Raw genomic sequence first — 24,992 nt, forward strand, 5'->3', positions numbered from 1 at the left:
TAATTAATTTATTTAAACTATTTGTAATCTTCCATTTTCAAAAGCAAACTTCTAAATGTTTTTCTTTTACCTAAAAAGTATTTTATAATAATTTTTTCTCATCAAATTAATGTTGCATAGTCTTGGTAATTAAAGTAAAGCAAGAAATGTTTTTCATACTGTACTGAAATGGATTGCACTTTTTATCGATCAATATCTACCAACAGAAAATTTTTATGACAATTTATAAATAAAACAAGAAAGAACGCTATAGTCGAGTACCTCGACTATCAGATACCCGTTACTCAGATAACAAACTTTAAAATAAATATGCCTTCATGTATGTTTTTCGCAGCTCGAATTTCCTCCCGATTACTATGTTAAAATCGGTACCCAGGGAACACCACGAGGAGGACGTTGCTTTCCAACGGGGTCTTTCAAACCAAAATTCAATTTTGGGGACCTTCGAGTCGACTTGAGTTGTCTAACTTTGTACAAACTTGAAAACTCCATGTTCCCCAAAAATTTTGTTTATCCGTACCATACGGAAGGCATAATTATAAATGGTACCAAATAAATTAAAATATATATTACTTATTTTACGTTACTTCAACCTAATCATACTTTTTTTTTGTTTTTTAATTTTTTCAATAATTTGCTACATTAATACCTATTTAGTTTTTATAAAACAAAGTTAAATGTAATAAATATTTTTTTAGGTTTTTTGTTTTTTTTTTTAAAGAAAAGAAAAAACTTAAACAATTAAATAGTTAGCAGTAAGCTAACTACTTAATATTCTATGTTTTTTTTAGGAATATTTATTTTACCTTAATATTAGTTAATATTTCTGTTTTTTTGTAAGACATACAGACAGCCAGACAGACATACAGACTGACAGACATTCAGACAGACAGACATTCAGACAGACACACATTCAGACAGACAGACATTCAGACAGACAGACAGACAGACAGACAGACAGACAGACAGCCATTTAGACAGACAGACAGACAGACAGACAGACATTCAGACATTCAGACAGACAGACAGACAGACATTTAGAAAGACAGACAGACAGACATTTAGACAGACAGACATTCAGACAGACAGACATTTAGACAGACAGACATTCAGACAGACAGACATTCACACAGACAGACAGACAGACATTCAGACAGAGAGACAGACATTCAGACAGACAGACAGAAAGACATTCAGACAGACAGGCAGACATTCAGACAGACAGACAGACATTTAGACATTTAGACAGACAGACATTCAGACAGACAGACATTCAGACAGACGGACATTCAGATAGACAGACAGACATTCAGACAGACAGACAGACAGACAGACAGACAGACAGACATTTAGACAGACAGACATTCAGACAGACAGACATTCAGACAGGCAGACATTCAGACAGACAGACATTCAGACAGACAGACAGACATTCAGACAGACATTAAGACAGACAGACAGACATTCAGACAGACAGACAGACAGACAGACAGACAGACATTCAGACATTCAGACAGACAGACAGACAGACAGACAGACAGACAGACAGACAGACAGACAGACAGACAGACAGACAGACAGACAGACAGACAGACAGACAGACAGACAGACAGACAGACATTCAGAAAGACAGACATTCAGACAGACAGACATTCAGACAGACAGACATTCAGACAGACAGACATTCAGACAGACAGACATTCAGACAGACAGACATTCAGACCGACAGACAGACGTACAGCAGGCAGACAGACAGACATTCAGACAGACGGACATTCAGACAGACAGACATTCAGACAGACAAACGTTCAGACAGACAGACATTCAGACAGACATTCAGACAGACAGACAGACAGACATTCAGACAGGCAGACAGACATTCAGACAGACAGACAGCCAGTCAGACAGAAAGACAGACAGAAATTTAGACAGACAGACATTCAGACATACAGACATTCAGACAGACAGACAGACAGACATTCAGACAGACAGATACACAGACATTCAGACATTCAGACAGACAGACAGACAGACAGACAGACAGACAGACAGACAGACAGACAGACAGACAGACAGACAGACATTCAGACAGACAGACAGACAGCAGGCAGACAGACAGACAGACATTCAGACAGACAGACATTCAGACAGCAGGCAGACAGACAGACATTCAGACAGACAGACAGACATTCAGACAGACAGACATTAAGACAGACAGACATTCAGAAAGACATTCAGAGAGACAGACAGACATTCAGACAGACAGACATTCAGACAGACATTCAGACAGACAGACAGACATTCAGACAGACATTCAGACAGACAGACATTTAGACAGACAGGCATTCAGACAGACAGACATTCAGACAGACAGACAGACATTCAGACAGACAGACACACATTCAGACAGACAGACATTCAGACAGACAGACAGACAGACAGACAGACATTCAGACAGACAGACATTCAGACATACAGACAGACATTCAGACAGACAGCAGGCAGACAGACAGACATTCAGACAGACAGACAGACAGACAGACATTCAGGCAGACAGACAGACATCCGGACAGACAGACAGACATTCAGACAGACAGACATTCAGACTGACAGACAGACAGACATTCAGACAGACAGGCATTCAGACAGACAGACATTCAGACAGACAGAAAGACAGACAGACATTCAGACAGACAGACAGACAGACAGAAAGCAGGCAGACAGACACACATTCAGACAGACAGACGTTCAGACAGATAGACAGACTTTCAGACAGACAGACAGACATTCAGACAGGCAGGCATTCAGACAGACATACATTCAGACAGACAGACATTCAGACAGACAGACAGAAAGACATTCAGACAGACAGGCAGACATTCAGACAGACAGACAGACAGACATTCAGATAGACAGACAGACATTCAGACAGACAGACAGACAGACAGACATTTAGACAGACAGACATTTAGACAGACAGACATTCAGACAGACAGACATTTAGACAGACAGACATTCAGACAGACAGACATTCACACAGACAGACAGACAGACATTCAGACAGAGAGACAGACATTCAGACAGACAGACAGAAAGACATTCAGACAGACAGGCAGACATTCAGACAGACAGACAGACATTTAGACAGACAGACATTCAGACAGACAGACATTCAGACAGACAGACATTCAGATAGACAGACAGACATTCAGACAGACAGACAGACAGACAGACAGACAGACAGACATTTAGACAGACAGACATTCAGACAGACAGACATTCAGACAGGCAGACATTCAGACAGACAGACATTCAGACAGACAGACAGACATTCAGACAGACATTCAGACAGACAGACAGACATTCAGACAGACAGACAGACAGACAGACAGACAGACATTCAGAGATTCAGACAGACAGACAGACAGACAGACAGACAGACAGACAGACAGACAGACAGACAGACAGACAGACAGACAGACAGACAGACAGACAGACAGACAGACAGACATTCAGACAGACAGACATTCAGACAGACAGACATTCAGACAGACAGACAGACACACAGACATTCAGACCGACAGACAGACAGACGTACAGCAGGCAGACAGACAGACATTCAGACAGACGGACATTCAGACAGACAGACATTCAGACAGACAAACGTTCAGACAGACCGACAGACATTCAGACAGACAGACATTCAGACAGACATTCAGACAGACAGACAGACAGACATTCAGACTGGCAGACAGACATTCAGACAGACAGACAGCCAGTCAGACAGAAAGACAGACAGACATTTAGACAGACAGACATTCAGACATACAGTCATTCAGACAGACAGACAGACAGACATTCAGACAGACAGATACACAGACATTCAGACATTCAGACAGACAGACAGACAGACAGACAGACAGACAGACAGACAGACAGACAGACAGACAGACAGACAGACAGACAGACAGACAGACAGACATGCAGACAGACAGACAGACAGCAGGCAGACAGACAGACAGACATTCAGACAGACAGACATTCAGACAGCAGGCAGACAGACAGACATTCAGACAGACAGACAGACAGACATTCAGACAGACAGACATTAAGACAGACAGACATTCAGAGAGACAGACAGACATTCAGACAGACAGACATTCAGACAGACATTCAGACAGACATTCACACAGACAGACAGACATTCAGACAGACATTCAGACAGACAGACATTTAGACAGACAGGCATTCAGACAGACAGACATTCAGACAGACAGACAGACATTCAGACAGACAGACACACATTCAGACAGACAGACATTCAGACAGACAGACAGACAGACAGACATTCAGACAGACAGACATTCAGACATACAGACAGACATTCAGACAAACAGACATTCAGGCAGACAGACAGACATCCGGACAGACAGACAGACATTCAGACAGACAGACATTCAGACTGACAGACAGACAGACATTCAGACAGACAGACATTCAGACTGACAGACAGACAGACAGACATTCAGACAGACAGGCATTCAGACAGACAGACATTCAGACAGACAGACAGACAGAAAGACAGACAGACATTCAGACAGACAGACAGACAGGCAGAAAGCAGGCAGACAGACACACATTCAGACAGATAGACGTTCAGACAGACAGACAGACTTTCAGACAGACAGACAGACATTCAGACAGGCAGGCATTCAGACAGACATACATTCAGACAGACAGACATTCAGACAGACAGACAGAAAGACATTCAGACAGACAGGCAGACATTCAGACAGACAGACAGACAGACATTCAGATAGACAGACAGACATTCAGACAGACAGACAGACAGACATTTAGACAGACAGACATTTAGACAGACAGACATTCAGACAGACAGACAGACATTTAGACAGACAGACATTCAGACAGACAGACATTCAGACAGACAGACATTCAGACAGACAGACATTCAAACAGACATTCAGACAGACAGACAGACATTCAGACAGACAGACAGACATTCAGACAGACAGACAGACATTCAGACAGACAGACAGACATTCAGACAGACAGACAGACATTCAGACAGACAGACAGACATTCAGACAGACAGACAGACAGACAGACAGACAGACATTCAGACAGACAGACAGACAGACAGACAGACAGACAGACAGACAGACAGACAGACAGACAGACAGACAGACACTCAGACAGACAGACAGACAGACAGACAGACAGACAGACAGACAGACAGACAGACAGACAGACAGACAGACATTTAGACAGACAGACAGACAGACATTCAGACAGACACACAGACATTCAGACATTCAGACCGACAGACAGACAGACGTACAGCAGGCAGACAGACAGACATTCAGACAGACAGACATTCAGACAGACAAACGTTCAGACAGACCGACAGAAATTCAGACAGACAGACAGACAGACATTCAGACAGACATTGAGACAGACAGACAGACAGACATTCAGACAGACAGACAGACATTCAGACAGACAGACAGCCAGTCAGACAGAAAGACAGACAGACATTTAGACAGACAGACATTCAGACAGACAGACATTCAGACAGACAGACAGACAGACATTCAGACAGACAGACAGATACACAGACATTCAGACATTCAGACACAGACAGACAGACAGACAGACAGACAGACATTCAGACAGACAGACAGACAGCAGGCAGACAGACAGACATTCAGACAGACAGACAGACATTCAGACAGACAGACATTCAGACAGCAGGCAGACAGACAGACATTCAGACAGACAGACAGACATTCAGACAGACAGACATTCAGACAGACATTCAGACAGACATTCAGACAGACAGACATTCAGACAGACATTCAGACAGACAGACAGACATTCAGACAGACAGACAGACATTCAGATAGACAGACATTTAGACAGACAGGCATTCAGACAGACAGACATTCAGACAGACAGACAGACATTCAGACAGACACACATTCAGACAGACAGACATTCAGACAGACAGACAGACAGACATTCAGACAGACAGACATTCAGACAGACAGACATTCAGACATACAGACAGACATTCAGCAGACAGCAGGCAGACAGACAGACATTCAGACAGACAGACAGACATTCAGGCAGACAGACAGACATTCAGACAGACAGACAGACATTCAAACAGACAGACAGAATGTCTGTCAGACAGACAGACAGACAGACAGACAGACAGACATTCAGACAGACAGACAGACAGAAAGCAGGCAGACAGACAGACATTCAAACAGACAGACATTCAAATATTCAGACAGACAGACATACAGACAGACAGAGAGACAGACATTCAGACAGACAGACAGACAGACAGACAGACAGACAGACAGACAGACATTCAGACAGACAGACAGACAGACAGACAGACTGACAGACAGACATTCAGACAGACAGACAGACAGACAGCAGACAGCAGACAGCAGACAGCAGACAGCATACACACAGACACACAGACAGATAGACAGCCAGACACAATTTTTGTTTTTTTAAATTTTTTTTGTTAATAAATAATTTATTAAATTTTTATTACTACATTTTTTTCTTGGTTTTTTTGTTATTATATTTAAGTATATACATAATGTACACTACCTACTCTGCCTCCCTTATGCTAACTAATATACCACTGTGGTAGCTATACGTGGTCTCAAATGTGCGCGCAGTGGCCCTATTATCGAAATATTTTAAAACGCCCAATCAATCTAGCAATGAACTAAAACCTTTTGCATCTGCTAAAAAATCGAAAATTCTCCTACAGAGATGGAGTGAAGGCACAAATTAAAATCTCCTAACACTAAACAATTACTATTTAAAAACGTGTGCCGCTGAAATAAATCCTTAAATTCTGTTTCAAATTTTATCAACGGATACGTCGGACTTATATATATAACAATAATCCCTAAAGAACGGTACTTAAAGGTGGCAAACTCGAACACTGGAGAGGCTAAATTTGTAGAACTAGCAAAAAAGCGACCACTTGAACAAAGACTAACATTCTCAAAAAGTTCGTTTCGAATGAATACGAGAATGCCTCTTTTTGGCCGAGCTCCGCTAGCTAGGCATTAAGCATTAGCTGATCGGAACATACATCGCTAATGTGGCAGTGCAAGCTTTCCGTATTATGGAAAAAGACATGAAGGTTCGGACTATTGAGTAAGCAATCGAAATGGGTATTCAGTAACTTAGCGGATCGCAATTCTCGGAGCTCTTCTTCTGAAGCTGAGTCCTGAGCGGAACTTGGAGGAACGAATGGTCCAATGATGTAAAGACCTGCTGCACTTGTGGCTCTGCTACAGGCTACATATAGTGCAGCTCTCTGCATTCCTGGACTAGTGTGAGCCACCACTTTGCTGTACGTAGCTCCTTGACTTTTGTGAATAGTAATGGCTTCTGCAGGTACCACTGGAAACTGCTTTCGGTCAATGGTAGTGGCCTGGCTAGAATTAATCTTAAAGCTCTTGATAATCCTAACAACTGGGGTCCATGAAGGCTCTTGACGGTGACTGCACTTTGATCGTGCACTAACTCCTATGCTTTCATCTAAAAATTGTATCCAAAGAATATTCGGAGTGTTGGACGTACTGAAGCATATCTCCCTAAGAACACCTGTGGCTCCATTAACGAGACCATCTGATGTATCTACATTGACCGTCATCATATATTTAGCAGTGGTTTTTAAAATCAAACCTTGCGTTTCAGATGTTTTAAATACCCTAGCTTGTTCCAGACATCTGTTCTTCTGCTCTGAGCTAAGTTGTGCAGACTTAATTGAGTCTATAGCTTCCGAGTTAAACTGATCAGTGGGAATCGAGCTGAGCTTCACCCTATTGTACCGATCTGTGTCCTGATTGCTTGAGAAAAGGTGAATTGCGTCATTTGGTACTTGACTTTCATCGGAAATTCGGGTTCTAAGTAAGCTTATATCATCAGACTGCAATTGCAAACGGCTGGTCATCTCGCTGTCGCACTATCTCTGTGAGTTCGAAAAACTTAAACGGGCTCCACAGGTAAGATCCAAATATAGCACTGTATGGATCATGCGACGGCAGCTGAAAAATCCAACGATCACATACTGGCCGCAATTGTCTAAGATCGCCGAACACGATGACCGAAATACCTCCGAAGGGAGCATCGACATTGGAAAAAATTTGCTTCAGGCGAGAGTCCAAATGGGAAAACATTGTTGCGCCGACCATAGAAATTTGGTCTTTTATAAGTACTTTGAGATCAATAAATCTAGAACGCAGGGTATTTAACAAATCAGGGCTTAAGTTCCTAAATGCAGAGCACGCCTGATTTATAGGGAGAGAGAACATGGAATGAAGAGTGGAGCCTCCGATTCCAAAAGCAGCTTTGCCTGTGGGAGCGCACAATAATATTTTAACCGAAGTTGGGTCGCATCCTGCTCTACCATTATACTCCTTGGAAAGGGACTGAAATAGCGTACAAATAAGTCTACTCTTGCCGACACCTGCTCCGCCTCCTACGAACTCATAAAAACTAGCATTTCTTCTTGCATTATGCAAAACATGCGTTAAAAAGCTTCAAATTGAGGGATCTAACTAAAGTTACTAAGTTTTCAGCGGAAATAATTAGCGGGAGCTTTATTATCCGGATATTGCTATCCGGATCAATTTCTTCAACATGATTGTTTAAGTTTAAAACGTTTATTTGAGAAGATATTTCCGGAAAAGCTAGGGCTCTAAACTCCTCATTAACTGCGGCCTCCTCATCTATATTTTCCTCAATATTCTCCTCTGCTTCCTTCTGCCCTTCTAAGCGCGTCTTCAAAACTTTCTATGGGATTAAATCTATCAAAATTGGCTTTAATAGCCTCTTCATTCCCTAGGTAAAACTCCTCACAATTTCTCTGTACTAAATTTACCTGTTCGTCTCTCCACGGAGAAAAAAGCATCACTAATGCTCTAAAATAATTCTGTCTATCTATGTTAATATTGAAGGGGCTATACCTAATAATACTCGGCCTATTCCTTTCTCTAACAAAACCACTACCGTTACGAAGCGCGAAATAAACTTCTCCTAAAATATAATTTTCTTCTTCAGCTTCGTTGTCACTATTTCTCCCTTGACGAGTTCTTCCCCGGCTTTTTGAAAACTCATAGTTTGCAGCAAAATCGGCCAAACACAGGCCTTCATGAGAATCTGGTCTTTGTTCGTATCTATCCAGCAAACCTTTCTGAAAGATGTAAGTGGAATTCTGAGTCACATTTTGCAGGACCCTTGTAGGTCTAAGCATACGAACTCGTTGTTCTGGAGGGAAGGTGTTTACGTGAACGCATCTATTGCTAGATTCTGACAACGCCAATCCCAGACAACAATATACGGCCTCCTGAGCAGAGATCTCAGTGCCCGAAACAAATTTGTGACCAAGATACTGTAGCTTTTGCCGAATGCTTGAATTGCCTCTTCGAATGTCATTAGCTGCTTCTCGCATTAACTTCGAAATACCCCTTTGGGATTTGTTAATATAATTAATTATGTAGCTACGGCAAGCAAAAGGGTCCAAAATTAACTGGATATACATATTTGCCCTTTGCATAGTAAGAATGTGTTTATTATAAGCATTAACTTGAATTTCTGCAAATGTTCTCTTCAGAAAAACCTGTGGTTTTTTCAAACTAGACCTAATAGCATATATGTAGTCCTCGTAACTGAGGCTCACCTGATCATGTTTCAGCTTCATTGTGGGAGGGACGTCACAATATTGCTTACTGGAATTGGAACATTTACAACAGCTCCTTTTATAGCACTCTGACGCTCATGACCTATCGACTAAATATTCATAAATGGAAGGCGAGGTGAAATCAGTCGTTCCTCCAAGGGAGTAAGCCCCCTTAAGCAATGATGAATTTCTGGGAAATCTAGGCCGTTGGAAATGGCACCTTTGGGCTTTCTACCGGCTTTTATATTGCTGTGACAAGTTGTACAGAACTTACAAGATTCACCAGTGAAAGCAAGCTGGCTTACATTTTGGTAAATCTCTTCCTTGAACTCGCAATGTTCTTCTAAAAACGCTCTAGAAAGCTTATTTATTTGCTTTGGGAACCACAATCCTTTACAACAAAGGCAAATCTGATCGGGACCAAGCTTTACTTTTCTATTAAAAGTGGCTATAAGAACTTCTATTTCAGTAAGTCTTCTACTGGGCCTATGCTCCTGAGATATAATAAGCCGTATCTCCTGACTTCGAATTGAGTTCCGAAGGTTTTCTGCTTCCCTGTTTCCACTAAGGCTTCTATACTGACTAACTCTTTGGCTTTTATTTTGAATTGCATCGATGGTTGCTTGTCGAGCAGCTATACGTGCACTTCGTCGAGCCCGTGTATTTCTCGCCTGCTCGACGACCCTGCGATCCCTAAAACTTCTAGCTGTAGCTCTCCTTGCCCTATCCTGCGCTCTTTCCAACAGGCGATCCTGTGTTGATCTAACCTGTGCTCGTTGCAGGGTATTTGCTTCTTGCTCACCCGCACGATACGTAGGATCCAAGCGCCTAATTGAGCGACGCCGAGTATCGGCTGCTTGCTCATCCGCACGGAAAGCAGGATCTAAGCGCCTTACCGAGTGGTCAGCAGTATTTTGAGGCTTCTGTAGCTCGGACTTGGCTATTTCGCCGCCTAATTGAACGACGCCGAGTATCGGCTGCTTGCTCATCAGCACGGAAATCAGGATCTAGGCGCCTTTCCGAGTGGTTAGCAGTATTTTGAACCTGCTCTGTAGCTCGGACTTGGCTATTTCGTCGCCTAATTGAACGACGTCGAGTATCGGCTGCTTGCTCATTCGCACGGAAATCAGGATCTAAGCGCCTTTCCGAGTGGTCAGCAGTATTTTGAACCTGCTCTGTAGCTCGGACTTGGCTATTTCGCCGCCTAATTGAACGACGCTGAGTATCGGCTACTTGTTCACCCGCACGAAAGACAGGATCCAAGCGACTTTCCAAGTGTTCTGCAGTATTTAGAGCCTGCTCTATTGCTCGGACTTGGCTATTTTTTCGCCTTGTAGAACGACGCCGAGTATCAGCTGCTTGCTCAACTGCACGAGTTGGCGGATTCGAGCGCCTTGACCTATGAGACGCAGTATTTAGGCCCTGCTCTGCATCCCTAAATAATGCATTTTCCCTTCGCCTACGCTGAGCTTCGGAATTTTCTACCCTCTCCATCTCTGCATACTCAATGTTTTCCCTATTTGCTCTATTTCTTAGTAATCGATTTTTAGCCCGTTGAGATGCAGTAGGTCTATTTAGTCGAGGCATTTTTATTAAAATATTAAGATATCCCTAATGGAAAATATAGCTTTAATATATAATTAATAAATTCAATTTTATAAAAAAAGGTATTAGTAAATTAAATAGCTAAATTAATAGAACTATAAGTGTAAGTCTTTGAAAGACGAAACTTATAACCCTATTACGATTTTATAAGTTAAATACGTATACTGAAAATATGAAATAATAATTATCAAAGAAAAAGTCTTTAAAAAGACCTAGTCTTAAAATATTATTAAAGTATTAAGAACCTTAATTTAGTGAATATATAAATAACTTAATTAATAAATAGAATTATAAGTGTTAGTCTTCAAAAAGACTAGAACTTATTGGACTATTAGATAATAAAAACGTAAATTTATAACAATATAAAAAAAGCCCTTAAAAAGGCTATTTTCTTATATTTCTATATATAAAAAAAAAGTGCGAAACGATTAGAAAATTGAAAGTTGAAAATCGAAAATTTAATCGGAAAATTTTTGTAAATATGAAAATATAAATGTTTATAATTGTTAATAAAACTACTTTAAAATGAAAAAATAAAAAAATTGAAAATCAAAAATTTACCAGAAAAAAAAAATTGAAAATCGAAAATTTACCAGGAAAATATTTAAAATATGAAAATTCAAATGTTTGTTATTGTTAATAAAATTACTTTAAAATGGGTACTTAGCAAAGTGCGCAGCAACCAGTCATCAGCAAATCGCGGCAGCGACGGCGGCAGAAGCAGCAACAACTCGCGTCCGCGTAAAAACACAAATTTACGTTAACTTGTTAGCAAAGGAAAATTAATTCAATAAGTTTACGTTAAATTGCTTGCAAAGGTTAAGTTTTGCCCGCCAATTTTACGTGCACGGATTTTCGGTCCTTTTCCCCGAAATATACTTATCTTTTGGCGCATAAAAATGCACAAAGAGAGAAAATGCTAGGGGCAAAAAGCCTTCACTCCCGCGCCCTTTCTATTGTTTTTGCAATTTAAATCATACATTAACCTGATCGAAATTTGGTAAATACAACTGGTAGACCAATGAACTGGTGTTCGGGTAGAGCCAAAAGGGGAACAAAATTAAGTTGTTTATTATTCAATAGAGTAAGTTATCTCTCTCTAAGCGTTGGCAGCGCTTTTCATTCTCATTTTCTTGTCCCGCTTTTGTTTCAGCCTGCGCCAAGGAAGAGAGAGCAATACATAAAACAGACTGGAAACATTTTATAAACGTTTGTTTGTTAAGCATCAACAAACAACAAAATAAAAGGAATGTGAATCACCTTGGGAATCACGTGGGACATGTCCTTTTGCACAAGTGAAGAACAAGTGACGCTCCATACAGAAAATTGTATGGGATGTCCGCATTTTCACAAGTGAAAATTCGAATGAAAATTTTTCGAAGTCCTACGGGATTTGACTTGTTCCTTATACTCATTTTTCGTATGGCCTGTCACGTGCATGAGTTTTCACTTGTGAAATCACTTGCAAGTGACACGTCCCAAGTGAAATCACTTGGGAAAATCAGAATTTTTCCATGAGTTTCACTTATGGAAATATAGAATTTAAAATACATACATTTTATTTACTTTTAAATTCATTTTAATTAAAAAGTGTTATTTAGGTTATCTGTTAAGGGAAAATTATTATACTAAGCCTAGTTTTATGTTACGTTATTGGCTTTTTACATTGGTCATCGCTTTCCTTAAACCTTTGTCCGGGTCCTCCGATTCCTTGGCCAACGCTCCTAAAAAATGTATGAGGATATGATTAAAAAATGCGTTTTAGTTTTTATTTGTATATTTACCTTTTAGAGCTGTGTATAAACCCTTTGCGGGATTTTTTTTGCCACAAAACATTTCGTCATCCACTTTCGGCTAACGGAACCCATTGAATACTTTCAAAATATACGTACTTTAAACTAAGATCAATGCACAACATCTTAAACTTAACGTAGCACTTACCTGACTTTATTAAATTAACTTAAAGAGACGATTAAAGTAACTCTGCTGCGCACAATTAAAATGGATGCTTCCCTTTCAATCACTCAAAAAGAATGCACCAAGTCTTCTTCTCACCCTTTACTCGATTTCCTTTGTTTCTCTTCGCTGTTGGCGCGTGCCACTGCACTTATACCCTTTCTAAGGCGAAATATATCCGACTATATAATTTGTACTTCTTCAGTAAAAAATACAATACGAATTTTTTAAAAATGTTAATACTAATACTACTAATATTTTAAATATTGAATTCAATTTTAACGGACTAACTTTCTATAATTACACTAAAAAATATATTGTAATAACAGTGTATAATAAGTAAACATAACATTATAAGTAAATCCAAATTACTTAATTTTACTATAATCAAATAATTTACTTTTATAAAACAATATAAGTTGTATATTTTCGATACACAATAATGCTCCTTAAATATTAGGGCATTCACATGTCGCTGCTCCACGAAAATTTTTCCGCCGAAATATTAGTCGCTAGCCGAACATAACGGAGGGACGCAAAAAAAATAACGGACCGGCCGAAATTTGTCTCTGAGACGGCGGAGTGCAGGCAGATTATAAGACAAGAAAGAGAGGAAAATATCCGAATATCTGCCTCTCTTTGTTGCACGATCGTTTTCGTGGGCAGTCTTCTACGCTGCGCCGACTGCTCAGCTGACGTCAACAGCGGCACAGCGTTTTAGGCACAAAAAAAAAACAAAAAAGCTTTTTGCCTTGAGCCATGTCACCGCGTCCCTACTGCAGAACTGAAGGGTATTGACGAGACCAATACATTTCAGTTAAATTTGTATGTCTTGCATCAAAACTGTGGGCGCGACAGTTTTTCGCGACTTGTGGGCGTTAGGGTGGGCGTGGCATATTCGCGTAATAAACTTGCGATGCGTACAAGGCTACGGAATCTAATCCCAATTCTCTATCTTTGATAGTTTCCGAGATATCCGCGTTCATACTTACGATTTTTTGAAGTTTGTGGGTGGTTTATGGGCGTTAAAGTGGGCGTGGCAAACATTTTTTTGGGTCAATCGATAGGTATTGATGAGAACAATACATTTCAATTAAAATTTTTATTCTAGCATCAAAACTGTAGGAGCCACAGTTTTGAGCGGTTTGTGGGCGTTTGAGTGGGCGTGGCACTCTGCTGAAACAAACTTGCGCTGGGCAGGAATCTCAGGAATCTACTTGCCTAATCCCAGTATTGTAACTCTCATAGTTTCCGAGATCTCAGCTTTCATACGGACAGACGGACAGACGGACATGGCTAGATCGACTCGGCTAGTGATCCTGATCAAAAATATATATACTTTATGGGGTCGGAAACGCTTCCTTCTGCCTGTTACATACTTTCCGACGAATCTAGTATACCCTTTTACTCTACGAGTAACGGGTATAATGACATTTATAAATAAAATGTTGAGGAATCTTAAGGGCTATATAATTGCAAATTTAAATAGAAATCGTTCGAACCAATTGCAAGAAAATAGTCAAAAAGTGCTTAAAAATAGAAACTCTATGCATTAACTTAAGATATTAAGAAAATTTAAGGAATTTATAAATTGCTAATCACACTACATTAGCAATTTATATTACCTTTTCAGTGACCTATAGCTCGTATCTGTAGCATTAGTTGTTTAGAAACTAAAAGCCTTAGCATTAGTTGTTTAGAAACTAAAAGCCTTTAAAATCTAGGTCTTTTTAAGACCTCATTAAAGACCCCAAGATCTAAAAAAAAAAAGGGATACATACAAGCCAACAAACAAAAAGACAAACATTTTCATTTTGGAAAGTCCCCCAAAATCTTGTTTTTGAAATATCTTTTGATAGGAGTAATAATAAAAGAGGTATTCTCAATAAAAATAAAACTTGGCTAACAACATGGGCCAATTGTTCCCATCAGCCCCAACAGCTCAATTTTTCAACATTTTAACTATTACACTTTTTATTAAAGTCTTGGCAAAGATTCTTCTTAGTTTTTGCAATACCATTTGATTTTTGCATCACTTGTTATGATCGGACCATCAGAGCAGATTTTCAATTATGAGGCTATATATAGTAGTCGCCATCGCACACTCTCCTGGTGCGTCTTGGTCAGGATCACTAGCCGAGTGATAAACCGTCCGTATGAACGCTGAGATCTCGGAAACTTTAAACGCTAGTATGATGGCATTTTATTCTTAGATTCTTTGAACAGCGTGCCAAACCCACTGTAACGCCCAAATGCCCAACGCTAAAACCAGTCTACCCCCAACATTTTTGAAGATTTTGAAAAAAGTTCATGGGATTTGCTGCTTGCATATCTCCATCTCCCCCGCACTCTTCTTAGCTAAGTAACGAGTATTTGAGAGTCGATGGCATCGACTATAGCGTTCTCTCTTGCTTAACATTATACTTTATGCGGTCGGAAACGCTTGTAACAGGTAGACATACAATAGGGAGCAAAAGTGTGTACATGTTTGCAAATTTTGACTTTTCATCGCTTAAAAATTTTTTAGTCAATGATCAATGCAATGGAATCCAGCTGTTTTGTTTATTCTCTGAATGTTTATAATATTCTTATAGAAAAATATACTAAATATTCTTAATTTTTTCGTAAACACAAAAAAAAACAAAATCAATTCGCATGCACACAGCTATGCACCCTATATAAAAAAATAAAAAAGAAACAAGGAAGAACGCTATAGTTGAGTACCTCGACTATCAGATACCTGTTACTCATTTATTCTAGCATTAAAACTGTAGGAGCCACATCTTATGGACGATAGAGTGGGCGTGGACCATTGACGAAACAAACTTGCGCTACGCAGGAATCTCTAGAATCTGCAAGCCTAATAGTACTGCAGTATTGCAGCTTTTATAGTTTCTGAGATCACAGCTATCATACGGACAGAGGGACATGGCTAGATCGACTTGGCTAGTGATCCTGATCAAGAATATATATACTACTTTCCTTTCCGACGATATCGGAAGCCCCTTACTCAGCAAATGGAAGCAAAAAATGAGATGGAGCAAGCAGCAAAGCGAGATTGTAAAGCGCCACCTACCCGCGATTTCAATGTATACCAATGTGGCCGGCAGACAGATTTAAGCATTATGGTCGTTAGTGGGCTTCAGAGTGGGCGTGGCAAACTTGTTGTAGGTCAATCGAAAAGTATTGACGAGAACAATACATTTCAGTTAAAACTTGTATTCTAACATTAAAACTGTTTAACCACAGTTTTGTACGGCTTGTGGGTGTAGCAAACTTTTTTTAGGTCAGTCGATAGTTTTTGATGAGACCAATACAATTCAGCTAAACAATTTTTTCTGGCATAAATACTGTAGGAGCCACATTTTTCTGTTACATATGTACAAACATTTTACATACTTATCCCCGAATACAATATATCCTTTTACTCTACAAAAAACGGGAACAATGATCCTGATACGGAGCAATGCGGGGTGGGGCCCCACCTGATTTATTAACAAACTAGAAAGGAAGTTAAGTTAGGCAAGCCGAAGTTTGTATACCCTTGCAGTTATAAGAAATAATCAATGTTAGTAACACCATGTTAAATTTTAAAGGCTTATTACTAGCTTCAGTGATATTTGTGTAAAACTAAACTCGTAATGCTAAAAAGTTAAAATATTCTATATCCCAGAGTAAAACAAAATACGATCAAAATCAACAAAGCACAATTTTTTAAAAAATAATTATTTCATTAGTTCTCTGACCGTTGCCTTGACAGCTACATGTTAGAGTCGTCCGACTTTTATTAAATTTTATTCGAAATTCTTAAAAATACAAACAATATTATTCCCAATAGTGTAAGATAATATGTCAAAAAAACACCGAAGCTATGATTTGTTTCGTATTATTTTCCCACCAATTTACCGATCATTCCTATGGCAGCTATATGATATAGTAGTCCGATTTTGATACAATTAAATTCGAAATTCAAAACTAGTTTACAAATGTTATTTCCAAGCGTAGGAGGTTATATGTTAAAAAACACTAGAGATATATTAAAAAAAATTTTTTTTTCCGATTGTTCCTATGGGAGCTATAAGATATATATTTCCGATCCGGCTGGTTCCGTTTTATATACCTTCTGCAAAAGAAATAAGACTTTTGGAAAGGTTTCAGCCCGATAGCTTTAAACTGAGAGACTAGTTTGCGTAGAAACGGACGGAAAGACGGACATGGCTAGATCGACTCGTCTCGTGATGCTGATCAAGAATATATATACTTAATGGGGTCGGAAACGTTTCCTTCACTGCGTTGCAAACTTCTGACTGAAATTATAATACCCTATGCAAGGGTATAAAAAAGCCAAAAGGCGCCACTGAGCGTCGACGGTTTCTGTAAAGTCCCTAATTATGAAAACTTTGTCATTAAATTTATTTCTGAATTCAAATTTCAATGAATAAAAAAACGTTTTTTAATATTTTAGATAGACATGGTTGACGATGATGAACGCCGTTGGCGTCATTTTAATCCGGAAATACCAAAAAGATCTGGAAAAATTGGTGAGCTCGAAAAGTTTGACGCAACTTTTTTCGGAGTCCATTTTAAACAGGCCCACACAATGGATCCGCAAACACGAATTCTAATTGAGACGGCGTACGAAGCTGTAATAGACTCAGGAGTAAACCCGAAAAGTCTACGTGGATCAAAAACTGGAGTGTACATAGGCTCTTGTATATCTGAGTCCGAGAAAACATGGTTTTATGAAAAGGTTTCTTCCGGCGGGTTTGGAATCACTGGCTGTAGTAGGGCTATGATGGCTAACAGAATATCGTATTGTTTGGGACTAGAGGGTCCTTCGTTTTTACTAGATACAGCTTGTTCTAGTTCGATGTACGCTTTAGACAACGCATTCAGCGCTATTCGAAATGGAGAAATTGATGCTGCAATTATTGGTGGATCAAACTTACTACTTCATCCTTTTGTTACACTTCAGTTTGCACGGTAAGCCCGGAGTCACTATTTTTAGCACGTATAACATAAATATATTTTTTAGACTTGGCGTTTTAGCACCAGATGGCTTTTGTCGCCCCTTTGATAAAAATGCTAGTGGTTACACTAGATCAGAAACTATTAATTGCCTATTCTTACAAAGAAAAAAAGATGCTAAGCGAGTTTACGCAAGTGTGGTTTATTCGAAAACCAACTGTGATGGATACAAGCCAGAGGGAATAACTTATCCGTCGGGTATAGTACAGGAGAAATTGCTTGATCAGTTTTACAAGGATATTGATCACAAACCAAGTGAGTTGGGTTATTTGGAAGCTCACAGTACGGGAACGGTCGTCGGTGATCCAGAGGAGTGCAAAGCAATCGATAATGTTCTATGCAGTCAAAGGAAAAAGCCATTGCTTGTTGGTTCCGTGAAGTCAAATGTTGGTCATTCAGAAGCGGCTTCTGGAATCTGTTCCTTAATAAAAGCTTGTTTCGCCTTTGAATCTGGGTTAATTGCACCAAATATAAACTTTACGGAGGTTAAGCAAGTAATTTTACCCTTAGCTGAGGGAAGGTTGATTGTTGTAAAAGACGTAACTCCCCTACCAAACCCCTTTATTGGTATTAACTCATTTGGTTTTGGTGGAGCTAATGCACATGCACTTTTAAAGGGTTATCCTAAGTCCAAAACTAATTTTGGATTGCCACAAGACGAAGTTCCGCGGCTACTCACTTGGGCAGGAAGGACGGAGGATGCTGTTGAAGAGATTTTTAATGCTGTAGAGAAAAATCCCTTGGATGCTGAGTTTATTGGACTGCTTCAAAATATTCAAGAAGAAGATGTTTCTGGTATGGTATTCCGAGGGTATGCGGTATTCGCCAAACAAGGAGTTGAACCATGTGGAGCATTGATAAGAGATATTCAACATTACACTGGCCTTCAACGCCCGATCGTCTGGGTATATAGCGGAATGGGATCGCAATGGTATGAAATGGGGACATCACTTATGATAATTCCGCGATTCCGGGAATCAATTAACAATTGTCATCAGACGTTGCTGTCGAAAGGCCTTGATCTTATACATATATTAACATCCAATGATCCGCAAATTTACGAAAACATTTTGCATTCATTTGTGGGGATAGCAGCCGTGCAAATAGGACTAACAGATGTCTTGCGCTCTCTTAATTTTCAACCCGACTATATTATTGGACACTCTGTTGGTGAATTGGGCTGCGCATATGCGGATGGTGGGCTGACTGCTCAACAAATGATATTGGCCGCCTATTATCGTGGTAGAGTTAGTGTGGACCTAGAAAAAATTCAGGGTTCAATGGCAGCAATCGGCGTTGGATATACAACTATTCTACACATGCTGCCAAAATCAATTGAAACAGCGTGCCATAATGGCCCGGATTCTTGCACAATATCTGGACCATTGGATGATGTTTCCCAATTTGTAGCTGAGTTAAAAGCAAAGGGAATTTTCGCAAAGGAAGTTCCCTGTTCAAATATTGCATATCATTCTAAATATATTGCACACATGGGACCTCCATTATTGCAATATATGAAAGAAATTATCCCAAATCCTAAGACTCGAACTATGAAGTGGTTGAGTACTAGTGTTCCTAAAATTGATTGGGATAAGGATCAAGCCAAATTTTGCTCAGCAGAGTACCATACCAATAATTTACTAAATAGTGTACTTTTTGATGAAACGTTTTCATTGCTGCCAAAAAATGCATTGACTATTGAAGTGGCGCCCCATGGACTTTTAGGTGCTATTCTTAAACGGTCAATGCCCAACGGTGTTCATATTCCTCTAACAAACAGAGGTAACAAGAATAATGCGTTGTTTTTTCTATCGGCCCTGGGAAAGTATGTATGAATTAAGTCGAAAAGCGTTAAGTTATATATATTTTTGTCTTGCAGGATATATCAAAATGGCGTTTTATTACCGGTTGCTAACTTATATGAAAAAATCCAATTCCCTGTATCGCGTTCAACGCCCAGTATTAGCTCGCTTATTCGCTGGGATCATAGTGAAGACTGGTTCGTGACGAAATACGAAAATATGAAGACCAAATCTAGCGGAGAGCGTGTGTTTCCAGTAAATTTGGCGAGTGACAATGAAGAATTTATGAGTGGACATATAATTGACGGAAAAATTCTTGTACCAGCAACGTGTTATCTTCAGTATGTTTGGGAAACGTTCTCACTTATGTACCACGGGCCGAGTTATATGGATGTACCCGTTGAATTCGAAGACATACGTTTCATAAGAGCTACAAGTATGCCACTTAATGGAAAAGTAGACTTAACAGTTATGATTCACTATGGCACCGGCCATTTTGAGGTGAGTACATTGTTACCTAAATTGAGTCTATACTTAAAAGACATTAACCGATCGCAATTTAGATAACTGAAGCGGGTAACTTAGTTGTTAGTGGAATTATCCGTGAGACTGAAAGCCCCACTATTCCGGAAGTATACAATTTTCAAGATAAATCGGAGTTTCCGATGATTGCCAAAAGAGACTTTTACAAGGAGCTAAGATTACGTGGCTATCATTACAATGGCGCATTTCAAGCCGTTCAAATGGCTCGATCAGATGGTTTGTTCGGAAAAGTTGAATGGAATTATAATTGGGTAACCTTCATGGATGCTATGCTTCAAATTCAAATTTTGGGGACTGATTCACGAACTCTTTTATTACCAACCAAAATCCGGAAACTAAAAATAAATGGCGTACATCATTTCGACTTAATGACAAAAATGAATCCTGACAATCGCGTTTTTAATGTGTATATAGATCACATGTTTGACCGTATTATAGCAGGAGGAATAGAGCTTGTCGGACTACATGCCAGTCCAGTGCAAAGGCGTAGACCTCCTGGTATTCCAGTCCTCGAAGAATATAGGTTTCTTCCACTTTCTCCGTCCCCAATTCTTTCCATTAAAAATGCTGCCCGTGTTTGCGTTCAAATCGCTCTTGAGAATAATCCTTCCCTAAAAATGAAGCTGGTCGAGTTAGACACGGATGGAAGAAAGACAGTGTTAGCTGAATTTTTAGAAGCAATTGAAGATTTACCTGTCATAACTGGAGACGGCATTCTATTGACATCTCAAAAACTAGAAAACATTCCAGGCCTTCATATTGAAAATGGAACGTTGTCTTCTCAAACAAATTGTAATTTTGTCTTAATGGGAAGGCTTGAAGAAGAACAATTACAAGATATAATTGCAACTGCACATAGGGTGCTAGTCAATACTGGATATTTGTTGCTTAGACAAAATTCTACGGCGAATATTTTGGCATTGGAACAATTTAGAACGATTGCAATTATTCCGATTGATAACAACGAGGAAACATTTGTTTTAATGCAGAAAATATCACAAAAACTATCAGCTAACCCAGTTTTGGTTAAAGTATCTCAAAAGGATAAGAATTTTGATTGGATTGCAGTGTTACAATCAGCGATAAACTCAAAAGCCCCGGTTATTGTGTATTCATTTAATGAATCATTGAATGGAGTTATTGGATTGGTTAACTGTTTAAGAAAAGAGCCAGACGGTAATATGATAAGATGTTTTTTTATTGACGACCCAAGTGCTCCAGAGTTTGACTTGTGTCACCCTTTCTATTCCACTCAGTTTTCATTGGGAATGGCATTGAACATCTATCGTAATGTAAGTGTATTTTTTATTTTTTTATTTTAAAATATGCATGTTTTATTTATCTATTAGGGTTCTTGGGGAAGCTATAGACATTTGAAATTGTTAAAAAATGAGAGTCCAATGACCAGATTAGATCATATTTATGGAAACGTCATTCAACGTGGAGACCTATCCACTTTACAATGGCTAAAAGGACCTTTTAATTCACAAAATTGCCAGATTAAAGTAGCGTTTTCTTCTCTAAATTTTCGAGATGTAATGCTTGCAACTGGTCGGTTAGCGGTTGAATTATATGGATCAAGTCGCATAGATCAAAACTGTGTTTTAGGTTTTGAGTATTCTGGCATAAATGTGGTAACAGGACGAAGAATAATGAGCATGGTTGTTAAAGGAGGTGTGGCTTCCTATATTGAAAAACCATCAAAACTTATTTGGGATATTCCTGATCACTGGTCATTAGAAGAGGCAGCTACAGTGCCTGTAGTATATATAACTGTCTATTATGCGTTTTTTATGATTAGCGACATACGAAAAGGAAAAAGCATTTTAATACATGCAGGTACTGGGGGCATTGGTCTAGCCGCTATTCGAGTGGCGTTGGCCTATAACTTGGAGGTTTTTACAACATGCAGTACTCCAAAAAAAAAAAAATTTTTATTGGATACCTTTCCGCAACTTAAAGGTAATTTTAAAATTCTTTGTGACTAAGTTGAATAAATAATGAAAATTGTAAGAACAATTTTAGAGTCCAACATTGGAAATTCTCGAGATACATCATTTGAGCTTATGGTTCAGCGTGAGACAAATGGAAAAGGTGTGGATTTTGTGCTGAACTCTTTATCAGAAGAAAAGCTGCTTGCTTCAATACGTTGTCTTGGTAAGTCAGGAAGGTTTTTGGAAATCGGAAAATTTGACATGGCAAACGACAACAAGATTGGATTAGGGTCCTTTTTAAAAGAAATAACTTTTCATGCTGTTCTTGCTGATAGCCTTCTAGTGGCACCTGATCAAGATATTTGGGTAAATAGATATTTTATAATTAGATGACTTAAAGTATAAGCTCAATGTTGTTGTTTTATTAATAGCATTTAAAAGCCCTTATCGATTCTGACATTTGCAATGGAATAATTCAACCATTACCGGTTAAAGTGTTTCCGGCTCATGAAATTGAACAGGCTTTTAGACATTTGATCGGTGGCAAGCACATTGGAAAAGTTGTTATTCAAGTTCGAGAAAAGCCGGATGATCTATCAACTTTACCTGTTCGAGTGCTTAGTCAAGTTTACTTTAAGCATAATCTTACTTATGTCATCCCTGGGGGTCTGGGAGGTTTCGGAATGGAATTGGCTGATTGGATGACTCTTCGTGGAGCACGAAAACTCGTGCTGAGCTCTAGCCGCGGAATTAAGAAAGACTATCAATCTTTCAGGATTGCGTAAGTCATTAATAATAACATTTGTATACCCTTGATTTCAGTCAAAAGTTTGCAACGCAGTGAAGAAGACGTTTCCGACCCCATAAAGTATATATATTCTTTATCAGCATCACTAGACAAGCAATCACTAACCTAGTACATCTGTCCGTCTGTCCGTTTTTAGGCAAACAAATCTCTCAGTTGTAATGCTTTCGGGATGAAACCTTCCCAAAAGTCTTATTTCTATTGCAGGTAGTATGTAAGTCGGAACGAGCCAGATCGGACAACTACACCAAAAAAAAAAAATGAAAATAGAAACTAAACTATTCGTACATTAAAACTAAACTATTGAGTGTCAAAAATATCTTGATAAGATGCGTATTAACCTTATGACACCCAAAGTATTAAACTGAAACTTTCGATGTTATCAAAGTTAAACTAACGAGTATACAATTTATACTCACTCAAAGTACTAAAATTTATGCTGATTGTTTACTTTTTATACTATTTAGTATAAAAGCTATCCTATGTAGTCTCCGTTTTATACTATTTCGTATACATATTATACTTATCTAGAGGGCCGTAGTATACTTTTTAAGCTATTTTTCGAAATCGTTAGTATACATTTTATACTATTTCGTATAAAACTTATACGATTTCCCCGTTGCCTGTAGTATAAAATTTATACTATTTTGTTTTTCGTGGTATCCCAAACCCAATAAAATCAAGTTGTATGTTGTTTTTCTTTTATTACTATTTCACATATTATTTTGTTATTATTTCATAAATATTTATATTTCGCGCAACACACATAACACATGTTTTTAGCTCCTTCGTGTTTTTTTTATATTCCTTTACCTAACACGTATATACAAACTAAAATAAGTACAAGCAACAAGAGTAGGGGCCGTGATTGCGCGGTATCACCGCAATGGTAGCCACCTAGGCTGTAGCTTCTGTCCTCTCTTTCTCGATGCGACGCAGCGTTCGCAGTACACTCGCTGCGTAGGCTTTCGTCGCTGGCCGAACTCTTGCCCCGGTGGTCTTCATCAGCATTTGGCGATCAGACCCGAAGCGGCGACATTAAAATAGGACATGCTGATCGTCCTCAACAATCCCACTGCCGCACTCTGGACAACCGTTCTCCGTGTCGTGTCCGAAGCGCTTAAGGAAGCTTCGGAAGCAACATGTCCACTCCGCCTGCGTGAGGTAGAAATCTACCTGGCCGTGCTTCCTATTTACCCTTGCGTGCAGCGTCCAGCGTCCCTTGCTGGAGTTGTCCCAGGCTGCCTGCCAGCCTCTTCACCTCGGTCTTGGTTCTGTGGCCCGCCTGCTAGAGCCGCTTGTATGTCCTTGGCCTCCCGCACCAGTTCACTTGGCATGCAATGACGAGCGCAGCGTCGTCCGAGATCGTCCGAAAGGCACTCGCTGTTCTGACAGCACAAATGCGGTACGTCGAGTTCGTTAGCTCCTTCGCGGTATGCACCTGTACGCGTGCGCAAAGCACTTGCATCTGAAAATACACAAACACACAAAATTTACCAACAGGGACAATATAATATTGATTTTTTTAAGTTTTAGAACAAATATTTTACTTACATGTGTACTCGGCACAAATTTCT

At 39.4% G+C, this 24,992-nt stretch overlaps 1 protein-coding gene across 1 annotated transcript in view; it reads left to right on the forward strand.

Moving 5' to 3' along the window:
* Positions 1 to 24,992, forward strand: part of LOC119562330 (fatty acid synthase) — a 50,902-nt gene that overhangs the window by 20,143 nt on the left and 5,767 nt on the right. Inside the window, exons 2-8 of the mRNA XM_037875488.1 lie at positions 17,767 to 18,286; positions 18,339 to 20,156; positions 20,211 to 20,634; positions 20,697 to 21,968; positions 22,026 to 22,638; positions 22,702 to 22,976; positions 23,042 to 23,391. Coding sequence (XP_037731416.1) covers positions 17,767 to 18,286; positions 18,339 to 20,156; positions 20,211 to 20,634; positions 20,697 to 21,968; positions 22,026 to 22,638; positions 22,702 to 22,976; positions 23,042 to 23,391 — 5,272 coding nt within the window. The remainder of the gene's footprint in view (positions 1 to 17,766; positions 18,287 to 18,338; positions 20,157 to 20,210; positions 20,635 to 20,696; positions 21,969 to 22,025; positions 22,639 to 22,701; positions 22,977 to 23,041; positions 23,392 to 24,992) is intronic.

This window comes from Drosophila subpulchrella, unplaced genomic scaffold (genome assembly GCF_014743375.2).
Source record: "Drosophila subpulchrella strain 33 F10 #4 breed RU33 unplaced genomic scaffold, RU_Dsub_v1.1 Primary Assembly Seq422, whole genome shotgun sequence".
NCBI classification, from domain to species: domain Eukaryota; kingdom Metazoa; phylum Arthropoda; class Insecta; order Diptera; family Drosophilidae; genus Drosophila; species Drosophila subpulchrella.